Here is a 17913-nt window from a genome sequence, read left to right on the forward strand (position 1 = left end):
ATTAAAAAGAGGCTGTGGATGTAGCTCAGTGCAAAAAGTTTTGGACATATGCACACAAGAAAATAAAATATTCAGGGAGCTGTTAACTCTGGAAAAGGAGATAGAATCATCTTTTTCTCACACCAGAAGGTAAGAGGTACAAGAGCTTATAACTGTATTTTGTTTGTCTTTTGAGGTTGGGTCTCATTGGCCTTGAACTCACTGTATAGCCCAGGCTAGCCTTTAACAAGAGGTTATCCCACTTGGGATGTTGAGGTAGGAAGATCAAAAGTAAAGGGAAAAAAAAAGTAAAAGGCCAGTCTAGGCTACACAGTGAAATCCTATCTTCTATTTATTTTTTCCTTCTACTTTTTTTTTCAAAACTGGGTATTGAACTCAGGCCCTTGCCCTTGCCAGGCAAGCAAATATTCTACTGAGCCATCTCCCTGGCCCTCCTATCTTTTAAAAAAAGGGTAGGTCACTCTGTGGTAGAGCACTTGTCTAGTATGTGCGAACTCCTGGGTTCAATTCCCACTATTGGAAAAATAAAATAAAATGAACAAAGCTCAAAGTAACATTTTTTAAAAAGTGTAGAATCCTTTGAAGTTGTTGCAAGAAGTTGAAAGACAGCCCCTTCCCTCGTCCCAGGCATCTGGGGTCTGCTCTGTTCCTGTCTCAGTCTGGGATGCGGTGGGGAGGAAAAAGATGGGAGGGCAGGCCTTGCTCGGCGCCAGGGCTGCATTGCATTTGCGAAATGGAGATGTGTTTCGAGATAAAGAGCTCCATTCAGAACCACCCACCACACTGCTGACGTCCCGGCGGGCCAGATAGCATCTTTAATATCCGGGGGGAAGTAAATTCCTGCCTGACTGCCCAGCTGCCTGCACTCACCATCACCGAGGTCACCATAGAGCTGCTGCCCAGCCGACAGAGGAAGGGGTCCTCGGCCGAGCGAGCATCTCCTCCACTTTGCTCTGCATCCCCAAAGCATCCCCCTCTGCATCCCCAAAGCACCTGCGTTCCTGGGTTTATGGATGGCTCCTACGGGGTTGTGCACCGGGGACAGGAGCTACGAAGCTGGCATGGACATCACCCTAACAGAGTGAGCACACAGACAGATTGGAAAGCAAATCATCACTCTGTCATAGAGGAAATGGAGCCTCAGGAGTAAAGACAGAAAGATAAATTCCGCCAAGGTGGGAGGCCTGGGGTTTCCCAGAGGAAATGAGTTTTGTTTCCTTGAAAATAAAATTAATATGTTTTCTTATTGCAGAAGTGATATGTTTGTTACAGAAAAATATGGGGAAAGCATATTAAAATATTTTTCATAGCTAGGAAAGGTGGTACATGCCTGTAACCCCAGCTACTCAGGAGGCTGATGCACAAAGATTGAAAGTTTGAGGCTACCCTGGGCAATGTAGCAAAATATTGAGTCAAGAAAGAACACTTTTCTCATCACTCAAACAATCATAATTAACCTTTCGTGTTTCTCAAAGGATTCATATTGAATTTACTTTTTAAATTCAGAGGGTATTGAGGTTATATTGCTTAAACTGTGGGGTGAGTACCTCAGCACTTTTATTCTTTACAATGTTATAAACAAGTGTATCAGGGCCGGGGAGATGGCTCAGTGGAATAAGCGCTTCCCTGGCAATCACAAGGGCTTGAGTTCAATCCCCAGTTCCACCAAAGGAAAAAAAAAAAAAAAAGACCATAAGTGTATCATGTATGTAAAACAGCTCATAATGAAGATAAGCTCATAATGGGATCTAGTCAAGGATCTGGGGAGCACTAATCTAGATATTTCCTGTCAATACTATATATAGGGAAATGAAACTCCCAACCTGAAAGGTACCTGGGATGAGCTTGTGTTCTCTAAAATCGAAGAATGAATTTTAGGAACAAATGGAGGCTAAGAGCAAAATGTATTTACTGGGGGAAAGAAGGGGAACCCGAGAGGATTGCCTCAAGAAGCTGTCTCTTCCAATGATTTTTATAGAGTAAAACCATGTGGTGAGCCATGTGTAAGGTGGTGAAAAAAGGAACTCCCTTAGGTGGGCATAAGGTGGGACAAAATTGGTCAACCAGAGATTACAAGCACCATTGCTCAGGTAAAATTGATTAAATCAGGATCAAATGGGGAAGGGAGTCACATAACAAGCAGTCACAAATATGGCACTGGGTCTCTTCCTGTTGGGGGCTGGGTTAGTGACTCATTTGGGCTTTTTCAGGGTGATTGATACCTATTTAAAATATCAATTCCTGGGCTGGTGAGATGGCTCAGTGATCTAAAGCACCTACTTAGAACAAGCTTAGCAAAGCACAGGGATTGTGGTTCAATCCCCCAGCACCACATGCCAGCCAGCCCTGCCCCTGGTGGGCTGAGCTGGACACACACACACACACAAATAAATTTAAAAAATAAAATATCAATTCCTGATGCCCATTCCTAAGGAAGTATGTTGCTGCATTTGTTCACTCTTTTGTCTGGAGGTCTGGCCTATATTAGGAGTGTCTGTCTCTTTTTTTTTTTTTTTTTTTTTTTTTTTTTGGCAGAACCAGGGATTGAACTTAGGCCCTTGTGCTTGCCAGGGAAGTGCTTATTCCACTGAGCCATCTCCCTGGCCCTGTCTCTTCTAAAGTTGCAAAGTCACCTTGTCTTTCATATTGTCTCCTTGAGGGTCTGGCCCTGTCTGACTGCCTATAATATTTCTATCTAACTCAGCTGCCTACAACACTAGGACTCCCTCCACTTCAATTTTTTGATTTTTTAAAAAATTTAATACAGGCTCTACAGAGTCTCACTACACACATTGTATTTGTAGTGATTCTCCTGTTTTCAGCCTCACAAGTGCTGGGACTACAGGTGGGTGCTGCCATGCCCAGTGTCAATCACTGTCTCAGGAGGCTTTGGGGGCGGGGCTGGCACAGCACGCCAGGGATTGAACCCGCTCCCTGCATCTGCCTAAACAGGCGCTTTAATCCCACCCCAATTATATATATATATGTATATATATATATGTTAGGAATTTCTAAAAATTGACACAATTGAACATATTTATGGGATGTAATGTGATAAATTAATTTCTTTTGTTGTTTTTGAGACAGTCTCACCATGTAATTTATTTTTTTTTATTTATTTATTTTTTATTTATTGTGTGTGTGTGTGTGTGTGTGTGTGTGGCCAGCTCAGCCCACCAGGGGGCAGGGCTGGCTGGCATGGGTGCTGGGGGATTGAACCGCGGTCTCTGTGCTTTGCTAAGCTTGTTCTAAGTAGGTGCTTTAGACCACTGAGCCATCTCACCAGCCCCCTCACCATGTAATTTATTATTTTAATTTTTTTTTTTTTTGGAACCGGGGATTGAACTTAGGCCCTTGTGCTTGCCAGGGAAGTGCTTATTCTACTGAGCTATCTCCCTGGCCCATGTAGTTTAGACTGGTTTTGAATGTACTGTATAACCCAGGCTGGCCTCTTGGCTTAGTCTCTGGGTGCTGGGATTATAGCTGTGTGTCACATCTGATGCATTAGTTTTTTTCTTTTTCTCCAGTTCTAACTGATTGAATCCGGGACCTTTTTTTTTTTTTTAACATTTATTATTAGTGTGTGTGTGTGTGTGTGTGTGTGTGTGTGTGTAGCCAGCTCAGCCCACCTGGGGGCGGGGCTGGCTGGCATGTGGCGCTGGGGGATTGAACCACAATCCCTGTGCTTTGCTAAACTTGTTTTTAGTAGGTGCTTTAGACCACTGAGCCATCTCACCAGCCCATGAATCCAGGGCCTTCTGACTGCTAGGAAAGTGCTTTACAATGAGATACATCGCCTTCGATTTCACTTTAGGACAAGGATTGCTGAATTGTCTAGGCTTGTTTGTGCCTTTTCCTGTCTTAGCCTTTCGAGTAGCTAGGATTACAGGAGTTAATATCCAGCCCCACCTGACCAATTTTTTGGTTCTGTGTGTATCTACAGTTGGAGGGGTTTAGAGGAAAGCTGCTGGGATGGCACCGAAAGCTCCTCGCCCCACCCTGAGCTATACAACCCTGCGACCCACCTGTGTCAGCCTCGGAAAGTAGCTGCAGGGACCTTTTGTGGCTAATCATGTATGTGTTCTCCCTGATCTGCCCAAGGCGCTGTTATCAGGATCAGTGGGCTGTTCGTGTGAAAGATCCTAACACTCTTAACTCAAGCCAAAATGAAATCTGAGCTGAGCTAGTGTTCAGAAACGTGGGGGCCTGGGCTGTTCGGGAGAGAAGCGGCGTCTGCCAGCGGAAGTGCGAGGGCAGGCCTGAGCGACGCTGAGCACCTTGGGCGCAGAGGACTGGCGCGCCTCGAGGGAACTGAACACGTCGCGGCCGATCAGGTCGTTGGCGCTTCCGGAAGCCCGGATCTTTTCCCGCCCTCTGCTGACTCCGCCCCTGGGCGGTGCTTTGAACCCTCAGCAACGCGCTGGAGGCAGGGCTCGGTGAGGTCATCTCCCTGCGCTCTCCTGCCTGAGGGGGTGGCGCTGTTCAATCGACGTCACGGTCATTGACAGCGTGGGGCAGTGGCGGTTCTGCTGCCATGGTGGCCTTTGGCAGGGTAAGGGTAGGAGCTAACCTGCTGCCGGACTAGGGCGGCTTCGGGGTCCGGTCGTGAGGGAAGGAGACTGCAGCCAGTACAGCGAGTTTGTTGTCTGTAGCGTGGTGAGGCCGAACGTGGGAAAGGTTCGGAAGCAGACTTTGCTCTGGACGCGGGTGTGTGGGAGCATGGGGTTTGGGAAGAGGCGCGGTGGTCGGGGCCAGGGGTTGGCACAACGTGAAGGTCCAGATTGGGGTACGACTCGTAGGAGCCCTGGGTGTGGCAGGCGGCGGTGCCCCGCGTGGGTGCCCCGGGCTCACGCGTCTCCCTGGCTCCACGGCTGCAGGTGCATCATGTCTAGATTGGGGGCCCTGGGCGGCGCCCGCGCTGGGCTGGGGCTGCTGCTGGGCACCGCCGCCGGCCTCGGGTTCCTGTGCGTCCTCTACAGCCAGCGATGGAAACGGACCCAGCGCCGTAGTCGCAGCCAGAGCCTGCCCAGTTTCTCGGACTACGAGCAGGCTTCAGAGCCCGGACGCCAGGGTAGGAGGCTGATTGATGGGCCTGGGGTCGGGCTGCCTTTGGCCGACCCTGTGGGACAGGGTGTCTTTCTTTGGAAAACTTACTGAAAAGAAAAAAAAAAGTTTTAATTTTCTGTATTTTTACCTATAATCCCAGGAAAGTGCAGTATATTGGGAAGCCTGTTCAGCTTTCACTTTTGATTCTGACCACAGTAATGCTATGAATGTATTAAAGCCATCTGCCTAGAGTTGAGTAAAGGCTGCAATTAGGGGAACAGTCCAAAAGAAGGAAAAAAAAATTCTTGTAGGAGTGAAAAGTCTTGAGGTTTATGTATTAAATTACATATGAAAATTTGAAGGGAACTTGAAGACTAATCCAAGCCGTACATCCCTCTTCTGAAGAAATATTCAGGAAGATTGTGTGCATTTCCCGAGGTTGTCATAGTGTAAGTGGCACAGTTGGGCCTAGTCACCTGGCCCAGGCACTTTCCACAGCACCAGCTGTGAGCACTCATGTCACTTAAGCTGAATGTGGCTGGCAGCCAGCAGCCACAGCTGAAATGACTTGTGCATTGTTTTTGTGGGTTTTTTTTTTTCCAAAATCTTCATGTTAATTCATTGAAACAAAGGCTACTCCCGTTTTTGTTTGCTGGAGGATCATTTAGATTACCTCATAGCAATTGGAAGTTAATATTTTCTCAGACTACCAGTGTCAGATGATTTGGAAAACTTAGCTGTGGAAGAGGCCTCCAAGTTACCACTGTGGATTGTGGCTAATGGTCAGCACTTGATAACATGGTGCTTATGTGTTTTCATTTTTAATGTCATTTTTTATTATGTGTTTGTAATACACATTGTTTACATTCCTTGTGGGGAACTGGTACATGTACTTTCCCTCCCTTTTGTTAATTTGTTTTGTAATTTCTTAGCAGTCGGCTGCCTAATGCTGAGGTCGGGACAAAGCGGCCACATTCCCAAGGCTCGCTGCTGTTCTACATATTCCAACACTGCGAGATACATACTGTAATCTGTCCTAGATTCCCTTTAACAAGGGATTTGTGCTTGCCCATTCTGTCCTGGCTTCCTGCTTTCTTTCCTGTTTTTACATTTTCTAGTCCTAGTTGCTTTAACTCTCTCACACTACTAGCGTTTCACTGTTGGCATTCACCTGGAGCTCGGCTCAGGGCTGGGTTGGAGGGGCTTGGTAATGGTGTTTTCCTGGCAGTGTGGATAGGTTTTTTCCAGTGTGCTCATTCTTGGAACTGGCTTCTCTCTTTACCCCCTTGAGAATACTAAACGAAGTTCTCAAAAGAAGTGGAATTTTCTTTATTATTTGGAAAGTGAGAGAGCAGAGTGAGTTGAGTTTTAGTTTTGCTGTGCAGTTAGTACTGGCTCCCTGCATTTGGCATTGAGGTCAAGTACCCATTTTTCTTTTACTGTAGCAGCTGACCTGTTTTCTAGGTACCGCACCCTTGCAAACAGTTTATCTGCTGTGAACAGCAGTTTGGAAGAGCCCTGGTGTGAAAGAGCAGAGGACTCTTGGCTTGAGATTGGAACCTTAGTTTTTTCTGAGTAGCTTCTGAGACTTGTCACCATGACTAGCTGTGAACATGCCCTATCTGAGCTTCAAAGTCTTCTTCATAAGTTGAACTCCAATGAAAAGCAAGTGTTCTGAGACTCCAGCGAGACCTTTACTCATGCTTGCCCTTGGGTGTCCCTGTCTCCTTCCTTCCTTCAGTGACTCTGTTTCGGGCTGTGCCAGGCGAGGCTGGAGATGCGGTGGTGCTGCCCAGCCTTCCGCAGGCAGGGCAGGAGAAGGTGCTGGACCGCCTGGACTTCGTCTTGAGCAGTCTTGCAGCTCTGCGGCGGGAGGTGGAGGAGCTGAGGAACAGCCTGCGGGGACTTGCTGGGGAGATTGTTGGGGAGGTGCGGTGAGTAAGCAGCCCCTCTCCTGCTTTGTCACCCTCCTTCCACTTCTCTATCTCCTCAGCTTTTTTAGCTGTGGTGTGTTCTGGCTTTGGTTTTTGTCTCTAGGAAGCCAAATTTTTAGCTTCCTACCTAATTGGGGATCAAGGCAGGTAACCAATTGGCTCCTTACTGGGGTCAAGTTCCTTGCTGCCTTGCAGCTGAAATTCTCTAGTTCTCAGCCTACTCTGTTGTGCAGGCTAGGCCAGGGGCTGCTTTTCTTACTCTGAGGATAGAGCCCCAGGTTTTATTCTGCTTGTGGCTTTTGAATTGGGAAAAGTCATAGTGAGGGGAAAGACAGGCTGGATGAGGCCTAACAGTCCATCTGGAGTGGGATCTGCTTTCCAGGTCCCACTTGGAAGAGAACCAGCGTGTGGCTCGGCGACGAAGGTTTCCATTTGCACGGGAGAGGAGTGACTCCACAGGTTCCAGCTCTGTGTACTTCACTGCCTCATCAGGAGCCGTGTTCACAGATGCAGAGAGTGAAGGCGGGTAAGTCTTCTCTCCTGGAGGCAATTTTGAGTTTTGTGATAGGTCCTACTTAGCAATGGGAATTTAAACCAAGTTGCTGTGAGGGTATGAATAACTCAGACAACAGTTAGAAGAGAAATCACATGCAGTTTATGCCGTTCAGACAAATGGAAATGCTCCCAGTGGTTATTGCATCTGTTATTTTCCTGAGTCAGTTTGGTTTTCACATAATATGTTTTGATTAGTTTGGGAATTGCCCAGTGGCCTCACAGGGACTTGGTAAGCATCATTTTGTCAGTTTGCTCCTTTCCACGAGGGGCTGAGCTGTGTGAAGACACTGAAGCTGCCACATGCTCCGTCGGGGGAGCTGCCCTCTTCTCATGGGGCTCTGCGCTCCAGCACTTGCACCTGTGCTATCCACTGAGCTCTTTGGCCAGTTGGACTCAAACTTGTAATCCTCCTACTCCATTCTTCCAAGCTGTTGGGATTACAGGCATGTATTACATACTGCCTCAGGTGTATTTTATTATTTTACTTTATTTATTTATTTTTGGTCTTCTTGAGACAGCGTCTCACTTTGCAATTCGGGCTGACTTTGTGCTCACTTTGTAGCCCAGGTTGGTCTTGAATGCGAAATGATCCTCCTGCCTCACTCTCCCAAGTGCTGGGATTACAGGTGTGCACCACCATGCCTGGCATGGGTCTTTTCATTTTAAACCACTGGCACTATTTTGAAACTGATGCTGTTGGGGGCCAGGGAGATGGCTCAGTAGGATAAGTGCTTGACTGGCAAACACAAGGATCTGAGTTCAATACCCAGTTCTGCAAAAAAAAAAAAAAAAAAAGAAAGAAACTGATGCTGTTACCTACAGCTATGTCTCGTTATCCAGGTGGCCCACATGGTGCCTTCTGCTGGCAATTTTTCCTCCTCAAGGAGATGAGTTTAGACAACAGCCAAGCTCTTGCCAGGTCAGTGACTGACTTAGCTATCAACATGCACATGAAAACGAGAAGTTAAATCCGGCCATGTAGGGTAGTCTTTGCAGACTGGCCCTTGTTAGCTGAAACACCTTATGACACCAGCTTTAATTTCTTCTTTACTTCCTCTGACAGACATTAGGCTAAGCACTTAGAGGTATTTATTTCCTTGTATAATCCTCTTAACAGTCCTCAGATGAAGTTGAGGCCCAGCAAAAGGTTGTAAGGTGAATTTAGCCTGTCTGATTTGACCGCAGGGCCTTGGGGTCTGTGATCTGAGGAATGGCTTGGTCATCAGGGCAGCCAGGGCTTTCCTAGGAAGGCTCAGCCTGTAACCTTTGCGGTTTTCCTATTGACGAAGTTGCCACAGCTTCACCCAGGCAAGGCCTTTGGCCTGAGTGGCACAGCATGTTCTGTACATTGCCCTTGAGCAACTTCAGCTTTATCATTTGCACTATTATATTTTTCTTGCCTATTTCTATTTGCTTTTGTAAGAAAATTAAAAGTGGGGGCCAGGGAGATGGCTCAATAGAATAAGTGCTTCTCTGGCAAGCGCAAGGGCCTGAGTTCAATCCCTGGTTCTGGAAAAAAAAAAAAAAAGAAAATTAAGGGTAAAGAACTCTTATTTTCCTGGTTAATACCACTGTCACTAATGCTGAATTGCATTACTGCCCAGGTGCCTCTTGAAGCAAGTGAAGTTTTTATGTTTTGGTGCCAGGGCTGAACGTAGGGTCTTACGCTAAATGTAGGTCTGCTGCAGGGTTCTATTTCCAGCCAAAAAATGAAGTCTTGATGCAGAGCCCTAGTCTGTTCTGAACTTCAGGACGACTACTGCCTGGGTTGTCTGATCTTACCATCTGTATTCTCAAGGGTTAGCAGGAGTGACCTATTGCTATTCAGTTCACCTAATTGTTTTGAGCAAAGAGACGCTTCCATAGACTTTGGTTTTTGAGACAAGATCCCAGGCTGGCCTTAAACTTATGAACTTCTTTTTTATTTTATTTTATTTTATTTATATTTGTGTGTGTGTGTGTGTGTGTGTGTGTGGCCAGCTCAGCCCACCAGGGGGCGGAGCTGGCTGTCATGTGGTGCTGGGGGATTGAACCGTGGTCCCTGTGCTTTGCTAAGCCTGCTCTAAGTAGGTGCTCTAGACCACTGAGCCATCTCACCAGCCCCAAACTTATGAACTTCTTGTCTCAGCCTCCTGAGCGCTGCAATTACAGGGACCTGGCTCCACACCTAGCTGGGATGAAGCAGCTGGTAGTGGGCCCTGAGACCTAACAAACACATTTGTGCCAACCCAAGGAAGCAGGTCCCTTGGGGAAAGAATTGTTTTGAACTTTGTAAGGGGAAGGAACAAGACAGATTACAGTTCTTTTTTTTTTTTTTTTTTTTTTTGGTGGAACTGGGCATTGAACTCAGGCCGTTGAGATTGGCAGGGAAACACTTATTCTACTGAGCCATCTCCCCAGCCCCCAGATTACAGTTCTGCCCATGGTGAGATGTATATTTTTAGGTCCTTGATTTAAGGAATTTGTACAAATTTTGGGGGTCAGTGGGAACCAGAATGGTTAACCAGGGAAACTTGTGGGTACTCCACTCCTTGGAACACCCAAGGCCATAGGAACAGGGCAGGGCTGCCAGCCACCTGCCATGGGCAAGGGGTCAGATGGTTTTCTTAATTAGCTCCAGCAGGTCTGGCCTCATGCCCACTCCTGCAGCACGTGAAAACTGGTGGTGATGTAAGACTCTGGCTGAGCTGGCTACTGTCCGGGGCAGTGGCCATGGTAGGTGCCATTTAGGTCACAGGGAAATTGGAAGGAGCCCACAAACTTGGAAATGGCTTTGCACACATGGGGCTTGGGAAGGAGTTTCTTTGAGGGTGAAGTAATGAGATTCAGTGGCTCCTTTATTCTGCTGAAAGTTCTGTTTACTTTCTGAATTTGTAACTGCTTGGAGACCGACTGGCAGAGGTAAGGTGCCTGCCTACTCCTCTCTGAATGCCCTGGGCTTAGCCCTCAAATAGAGTTTAGGAGTTGAAACTTATTTGCCAGGTGTCTTAGTTACTGTTTACTTGTTGCTGGAACAAATACTTGACAGTCAAAATGAAGGAAGGAAAGGTTTATTTAGCTCACAGTTACTGGGGGGTTCAGTCCATATTCCGCTGGCTCCAAAGCAAACGACAGCAGTTCCTGTGGCAGAAAACAAGAGCAGAGGAGCAGCAGCAGCTGCGGTGTTGCTCAAGCCTCTCTCTTCCTTCTACTGCGAAGACTGGCACTCCATGGCAATCATAGCTCTTCCAAAGTGGCATGGCTGCAAAGATCAAGCTCTTTGGAAGACTGGGACTTCTCCACGGAAGCTGGGCGGGGTGGCAGGAAGTTGGGCAGGGTGGCAGGAAGCCTTTCTCAATTCCTGGGCCCTGCTGCCCACCTGCAGGGCTAGGCCCCCATGCTGAGAACCGGAGGAGCTGATCCAGCCAAACTGACACAATGTGTTAACTAACACACCAGAAGAGAACATGTGTCATAGAGTCCTTGGTATTTTTCTTTCCCTCTCTCCCTCCCTTCCTCTCCCCCTGTCTACCCCCACTCCCTCTGTCCCCCTCCTCCTTCCCCAGATAGGGTCTCGTATAGTTCAGGCAGATCTCAAACTCATGGCAATCTTCCTGCCTCAGCCCCTCCCAAGTGCTGAGATTACAGGCATGCATCCCTTTTTTTGTTTTTGTTTTTGTTTTTTTGGCAGAACTGGGGATTGAACCCAGGGCTTTGCGCTTGCCAGGGAAGCACTTATTCTAATGAGCCATCTCCCCTGCCTCCTCATCACTCTTGAGTCCTTGATTTCTGATTTCTGGGCTACAGCAGAGTAGCTTTGTCTCTTGCTCACTGTGGGAACAAGATGTCCTTGAATGTTTACATCCAAGGGATGTTCTGTTTGGTTGTTTGCTGAGTAAAGATTAGGCATAGGGCCTCAAGCATGCTAGTTGAGTGCTCTACCATTAAGTCACAATCCCTGCCCTAAAAGATCTCTTCAAAGGTTCTTGTTTGTCCCTGAAGGTCTAGAGCTACCCCATGCTAAGCTTGGTGGCCTGGGGCTGGCAGATAGCTCAGTGGTCTAAGCACCTGCCTGGCAAATGCAAGGACCTGGGTTTGGTGCTGACCTCGGATCCCAGGGTGCACTGTGCAGGCCCTAAAACCAGGCATGGTGGTGCACACCTGTAATCCTAGTGCTGGGGAGGCTGAGACAGAGTTCCAGCTGTGTAGCAAGACCCTGTACCAATAAATAATTGAAAACAAAACAAAAAGCTTGTTGGCCCATGGCTGTAATCTCAGCACTATAAGCAGGAGAATCACAAATTCAATAGTGACTTACTGAGACCCTATCTCGAGAGAATAAAAAAAGGCTGGGATGTAGCTTAATGTGGAGGCCCTGGGTTCAACCCTTTGATCCCACTCCTGCAAGTTACCCTTTTTCTGGTGGATTCCGACAGAGCCGAGGTTAGTGTAGCAGGTAGTAAGAGATAAATGTCGGGTACCAAAAGCACCTGGCTGATGCCCAGCAGCGGGGCTCTAGGTGGGTGAGGTGCAGAGCCACCCTGCCTCTGAGCACTCTCCTGATTCCAACTGCTGGGAGGCAGAACACCTTGGCTCTGGAGCTCCTGGCTCTGCTCTGGTGGGGTGAGCATGTTGTGGCGGTCCTGCCTGGGTGCTCAAGGGACACAGAGACTCCTGACTGCAGCCGGCACTCGGCCCAGCCAGGAATGTGGACTTACATCTCCAGCATGAGAGGCTGCTGCTCTCTGCTGCAGGTGAACTCAGCCCCTTTGCCTGTGAGTCTGGCCAGACAAAAAGGGCCAAGGATGAGTCTTCTCACTTGGCCAGGTTTCTGCCTAAGACTTTGAGCCGGGCTGCTCCTGTGCGGTCTCAGCCATCATAACCACAGCCTCAGCCAGAATCGCTGGGAAATTTGATGTCAGTTTACCTTCTTCCTTAAAATTCCAAAGATTTTATTTATTTATTTATTTTTAGTGGGACCGGGGATTGAACTCAGGCCCTTGCGCTTGCCAGGCAAGCACTTATTCTACTGAGCCATATCCCCAGCCCCTCCAAAGATTTTATTGCAAATTTCTAGGCATGAGATACTAGGATGATCCCTTTCAAAGCAAGGTGAAGGTAGTATGACTTTGAAGTAACACGTAAGTTCTGGTAGCTAGTGTTCCTGGACTCCTATTTTTATTTATTTTTTTATTTAAACATTTATTTATTTATTGTGTGTGTGTGTGTGTGTGTGTGTGTGTGTGGCCAGCTCAGCCCACCAGGGGGTGGGGCTGGCTGGCATGTGGTGCTGGGGGATCGAACCGCGGTCCCTGTGCTTTGCCAAGCTTGTTCCAAGTAGGTGCTTTAGACCACTGAGCCATCTCACCAGCCCAAGGACTCCTATTTTTAGAGACACTGGCAGTCAGCCGGAATGCTTGGACCAGGGCACCGGGTCTGCCACTCACTTGTACCTTCACTGCCCCACTGTTCTCTCTGGGTAAGAAGCCCTTCTCCACAGGGTGTTGCTCAGTTGCCTGGGTGACCTTGAACCAGCATTGATCATCCTGTCTCGGCCTTCCCAGTGCTGGAGATTACAGAAGGTGCCGCTGCATCTGCTTGAGAACTTTTGATTACAATATCCATCCTGATTGTAGGCTCTTTCTGTGTGGGGTTTGTCTCCCTCATCTTTCCTTCATTTGTTTTGCACAGCTATGCTTTCACCCTAGGAAAAGTCTACTGCCAAAAGAAGCTGAGGTCTGTCTTGTACTTCTCCTCAGTCTGGGAAGCTCTCTGGTGTCTGCTTCTGGTCCCTGGAAGCCCTGCCTTCTCCCCTGCCCAGTTCTTGTCGAATTTAATTAGCTGCTGGTGGAGCCAGAGATCAAAAAGAAAGCTGGTCACCTCTTCAATAGGCTCTTCCTGGCCTGTGGCAGCCCTGATATGCCTTCGCTGGGTGCTGTCTCCGTCCTCTTTGTCTCTGGCTCCCAGGTGCAGTGTTCCCCGACTCTCCGATTTCCTCCATGTTCCCTAGGGCTGCTTTGATCGTGGTTGAGCTTTGGCTATTGACTTGGTTCAAAGTACAAGTTTGAGAAAGGCTGGGCATGGTCTTGCACCCCTATAATCCCAGCACTCTGGAGGCTAAGGCAGGAAGATTGCTGCAAGTTTGAGGCCATCCTGGGCTACAAAAGTGAGTTCAAGGCCAGCCTGAACTGCATAGCCAGACCCTGTCTCAAAAAGACCAAAAAAAAAAAAAAAAAAGTTTGAGAAAGAGTGTGGATGTGGCTAGGAGGCTGTGGCTGCAGTGGCTGGCACCCTCCTGTGGTGGCTTATCACGTGATTTTTGGCTAACAAAACAAACCTGATTAACAAACCCTTGGCCTGACGACCAGTGTAACTTAGGTCAGCTCCACTTAATCTTTCAAGGTTATTTTTTTGTTGTTAGGATGGAATTCAGGGTCTGAGGTACATCTACCAATTGAGGTTCTAAACATTTTTTTCAGTTCAGTTCTTGCCCTAAATATTTCCTATGTAGGGGCCGGGGAGATGGCACAAGGGCCTGAGTTCAATCCCTGGTTCCACCAAAAAAAAAAAAAAAAAAAAAATTCCTTTGTATAAAGAGAATGTATGCTCACAGAAGCAATCTTTTGCTTTTTTTGAGATGGTTTTGCTCGTAGTTCAGATAGGCCTCAATGTCTTGGCAATCTCTCTGCCTCAGCCTTTATTTTTTTTGGCGGAACCAGGGATTGAACTCAGTCTTCTACTGAGCCATCTCCCCAGCCCCTGCCTCAGCCTTCGGAGTGCAGGGATCATAGGTGTTTCACTGAAGCAATCTGATATTAAAAAAATAGAAGAAAAACTACCTTCTGTCTGTCAGGTCTACTGGGAACATTATTTCCTCCTACAGGACTGACCCAGGGTCTTTGCACTGAGCTATATCTCCAGTCAGCCCTTTCTTTCCTTTTTGACATAGGGGTCATAGCTTTAATTGCCCACGCTGGATTTGAATTCGATCCTCCTGATTTAGCCTCCTAGTGTTGGGATTTACAGGCGTGGGGCACCACACCTACCTATTGGCAACATTTTGTAAATACCTTTCTAGGCTGTTTTCTGGCAGATTTAGTGGTAGTTAACCAAGGGGTTTTCATATTGACCCTGATAGCTGTGTGGATCATCTTCCCCTCCCTGGCATTTTCCCAGACCATAGTGCCCATAGGAAGCTTTCACTTATTCCCAACCGTAGGACATGGCCAGGCATATCTGAGGCACAGCCCCTCTCTGTGACTGAAGGGTCAGTCCTGCCAGCCTGGAGTGGAGTACTCCCCTTCCCTGACTGTCCCATTTGTTTCTCTGCCAGTTACACAACAGCCAATGCTGAGTCTGACTATGAGCGGGACTCTGACAAGGAGAGTGAGGATGGGGAAGATGTGAGCTGTGAGACAGTAAAGATGGGGAGGAAGGACTCTCTGGACCTGGAGGAGGAAGCAGCTTCGGACCCAGTGTCTGGTGCCCTAGAGGATGCGGGTGAGGATGAGCTGCCCCTCCTGCACCAGGCTGATGAACTGCACCAGGGCAGAGACCAGAGCAAGCGGGAGGGCTTCCAGTTGCTGCTCAATAACAAGCTGGCGGTGAGTTTCTACTTCCTTCCTTCTCTCTTGACCCCTGAAAGGTGAAGGCAGGCCCATGTGTTACTGACAAGGGGGAGGGAAACAAAGCAGACATGATTAAAAAACCCTTGGCCTGATGACCAGTGTAACTTAGGTCAGCTCCACTTGTTACCTTTCATATGCCTGGTTCCAGGGGTCACAGGGTTACATGGCTGGTTCTGTATGTCACCCAGGCTGCATCCTCTTCTGTGGAACCCAGCATGCACCTGGGTACAGCACCTTGGCTGCCCTGAGCTTCCCCTGGGAACCTGAGCTTCCTCTGGGCAGGTGGGCACAATCATCCACCACTCTCAGGGGGAAGTGGGGAAAGGACTGCTGGAAAGATGCCTCCCTTTTTTCCTCGAGGCACTATGTGATGTTTCTGTCAAAAGTGACAACTGTGTAGTCGTTCTACCACAGTTCCTTTTAGGCTGACAATTTATGCTAGGTCTAAATCCTAACCACCCCTATTCTCCCATTAGAATTCTTTTCTTGGGCATTTTCTCCCACAATTCCCCCATGTGCCAGCAGGATGATGCCTTATCTTCTTGGAATTAACTGACTGTCCCTCCTGGCAGTTTTAGGTTGCAATGCTCTGACTTCGGGGACTGTGTCATGAGTGTAGAGAGCCATAAGGGGGAAGGCTGTCTAACAGCTGGCTTCATGACAGTGACTGACACTGGCTGGGAAGTGCTGACCTGTGTTGCGGGGGGAAGGCCAGGGCTCTGTTCTCTGTGGCTTACGAAGAGGTGTCTCATTCTTTTCTGTTGGGTCTGCAGTATGGAAACCGGCAGGACTTTCTTTGGCGCTTGGCTCGGGCCTACAGTGACATGTTTGAGCTCACCGAGGACATGAGCGAGAAGAAGTCCTATGCACTAAATGGTAAGTATTGCCAGGCTCCTGGTGGGAGGAGGACTGATGACAGTTGTCTCATGTATTTGGGGCCCAGGGAACCACAGCCAGGATGCTGGCTTTAGCAACAAAACTGGTTCCCAAGGACCTTTGCTTCCCAAGGACCTCTGAATACAGCCTTGTCTGCTTATCTTCACATGCTGGGTACTGAGTGACCCAGGTACACATGATTATTTAAGGAGTAACGGAGTCACATTAACATGATTCTTTGTTCTCACTCCCCAGCCACAAAGCCTAATTGAAGGTTTTTTGGTTATAGAGTCCATGGGACAGGCACTCTGAGATAGTCAGTGGGAATACATGGGCAGCACCTGACAGAAGCTGCGTAGACCACCACTAGCGTAGAAATCCCTGGTAACCACTGAGCAAGTCTCTGGTCAAAGTCTTTACTCCAGGGCGAAGGTACATCTGACCTGTACCAAGCTTAGGGCTTTGCTTGTCAGGCAGATCCTGTGACTTTAGGAGGCTGATGTGTCCTGCCTAGCCACATACTTGTGTCAGGGGCTGCCAGTGGCCTTCAGGTGTATGGCCAAATTCATCATCTAAATGTAACTATCTCAAGTGGATCTGTCTCCTTTCTCAGCCTTATAAATGCTACTGAGTCTTTGACAATATGAATCTGACAACACCTCAAGGTCTCAAATGTCTTTAACATTTACAGAATTCTGTTGATGGAGAAATACACTGAGTTGAATGCTTATTGGCATACTCTCAAAAAAATCCCTTTAAGCTTTAACAAAAGATGCTTAATTACTATTTATCAGCATAGTTCACTGTTAATATCTACTGCATTCCTGTAGTTTTTCCAGAACTAAAGCCTTTTCCAATTCAGACTTGTGCTTCTTTAGCATTTTTACAATTCTAAATAAGATATGAAGAGGGGCCTGGGAGATAGGTCAGTAGAATAAGCGCTTCCCTGGCAAGCGCAAAGGCCTGAGTTCAATCCCTGGTTCTGCCAAAAAAAAAAAAAAGAACCAAAGATATGAAGAAAACAATTTACTGATCACTTTTTTCAAGTCATTTGTCTATAGCACTAGGGTTATGGAGCTGGTTGTGGTAGTGGTGTATGTACTGGAGAGGCTGGGGCAGGAGGATTGTGAGTTCAGGGCCAGCTTGGGGTACATGGTGAGTTCAAGACCAGACTCAATTATATAGAGATAGTGTCTCAAAAGAACAAAAGCAAACACAGCCCCCAAACATCAAGTGGTATGATTTCCGTTATCTGAATTTGGCAGACTTGAGCACAAAAGGACTTTGGTATCTAAGAGTTGCCTTTCTATTAAAACCAACACAGAACAGACAAAGCCAATAATCATCAGTTGTCTCGCTGTCATCATAAGCTTCTATTATGGTTTGCCACTTCTTGGCCATGGTACATTTTGTTACAGGAAGATTCACAGCTTAGTACTTAGACAGCTTTTGCCCTGGATAGCCTCAGTAATTCTATTTTCTAGGTTTGTCCAACTTCACCATTTGGAGATAAGCAAGGCTTCCTGTGATGCACAATGTTGAAGGTCATTTAATAGAATTTGGGTTCCTTGAGTCTTCATAATCATCATTTCTTACATTGAACATGACTTGTGATTCTGTCACACCAATTTCTCTTAGGAAAAATAGATCAGTCACTTTCTTCTTCCTTTTTGCTATCTTTTATATGTCACTTAAAAAATTTGTTAATTTTTAAAATTGAATCTAAGAGGCTGGCCAGATAGCCCAGCAGACACAGGGACTGGGGGTTTGTCCAGGGCGCACTGAGATGAAGATTGAGACTGGGTGTGGTGGCACGGGCCTATAATCCCAGCGTTTGGGAGGTGAAAAACAGGAGGATCACTATGAGTACAATCTGTGTAGTGAGACATTTTTTT

At 47.4% G+C, this 17913-nt stretch overlaps 1 protein-coding gene across 6 annotated transcripts in view; it reads left to right on the forward strand.

The window, feature by feature from the left end:
• The first annotated feature begins 4461 nt into the window (after window positions 1-4461).
• Window positions 4462-17913, forward strand: part of Rmdn3 (regulator of microtubule dynamics 3) — a 28784-nt gene continuing 15332 nt past the window's right edge. The window contains exons 1-6 of one of the 6 annotated variants that reach the window (XM_023711519.1): window positions 4462-4552; window positions 4878-5071; window positions 6788-6980; window positions 7363-7506; window positions 14848-15118; window positions 15916-16018. In XM_023711519.1, the coding sequence (XP_023567287.1) occupies window positions 4885-5071; window positions 6788-6980; window positions 7363-7506; window positions 14848-15118; window positions 15916-16018 (898 nt within the window). In that variant the 5' untranslated portion in view covers window positions 4462-4552; window positions 4878-4884. Of the gene's footprint in view, window positions 4678-4871; window positions 5072-6787; window positions 6981-7362; window positions 7507-14847; window positions 15119-15915; window positions 16019-17913 lie in introns of all 6 variants that reach the window. The other 5 variants (XM_023711514.1, XM_023711501.1, XM_023711508.1 and 2 more) reach the window with 5 other exon arrangements.

Source organism: Octodon degus, unplaced genomic scaffold, assembly GCF_000260255.1.
Source record: "Octodon degus isolate 3935 unplaced genomic scaffold, OctDeg1.0 scaffold00002, whole genome shotgun sequence".
Classification (NCBI taxonomy): Eukaryota; Metazoa; Chordata; class Mammalia; order Rodentia; family Octodontidae; genus Octodon; species Octodon degus.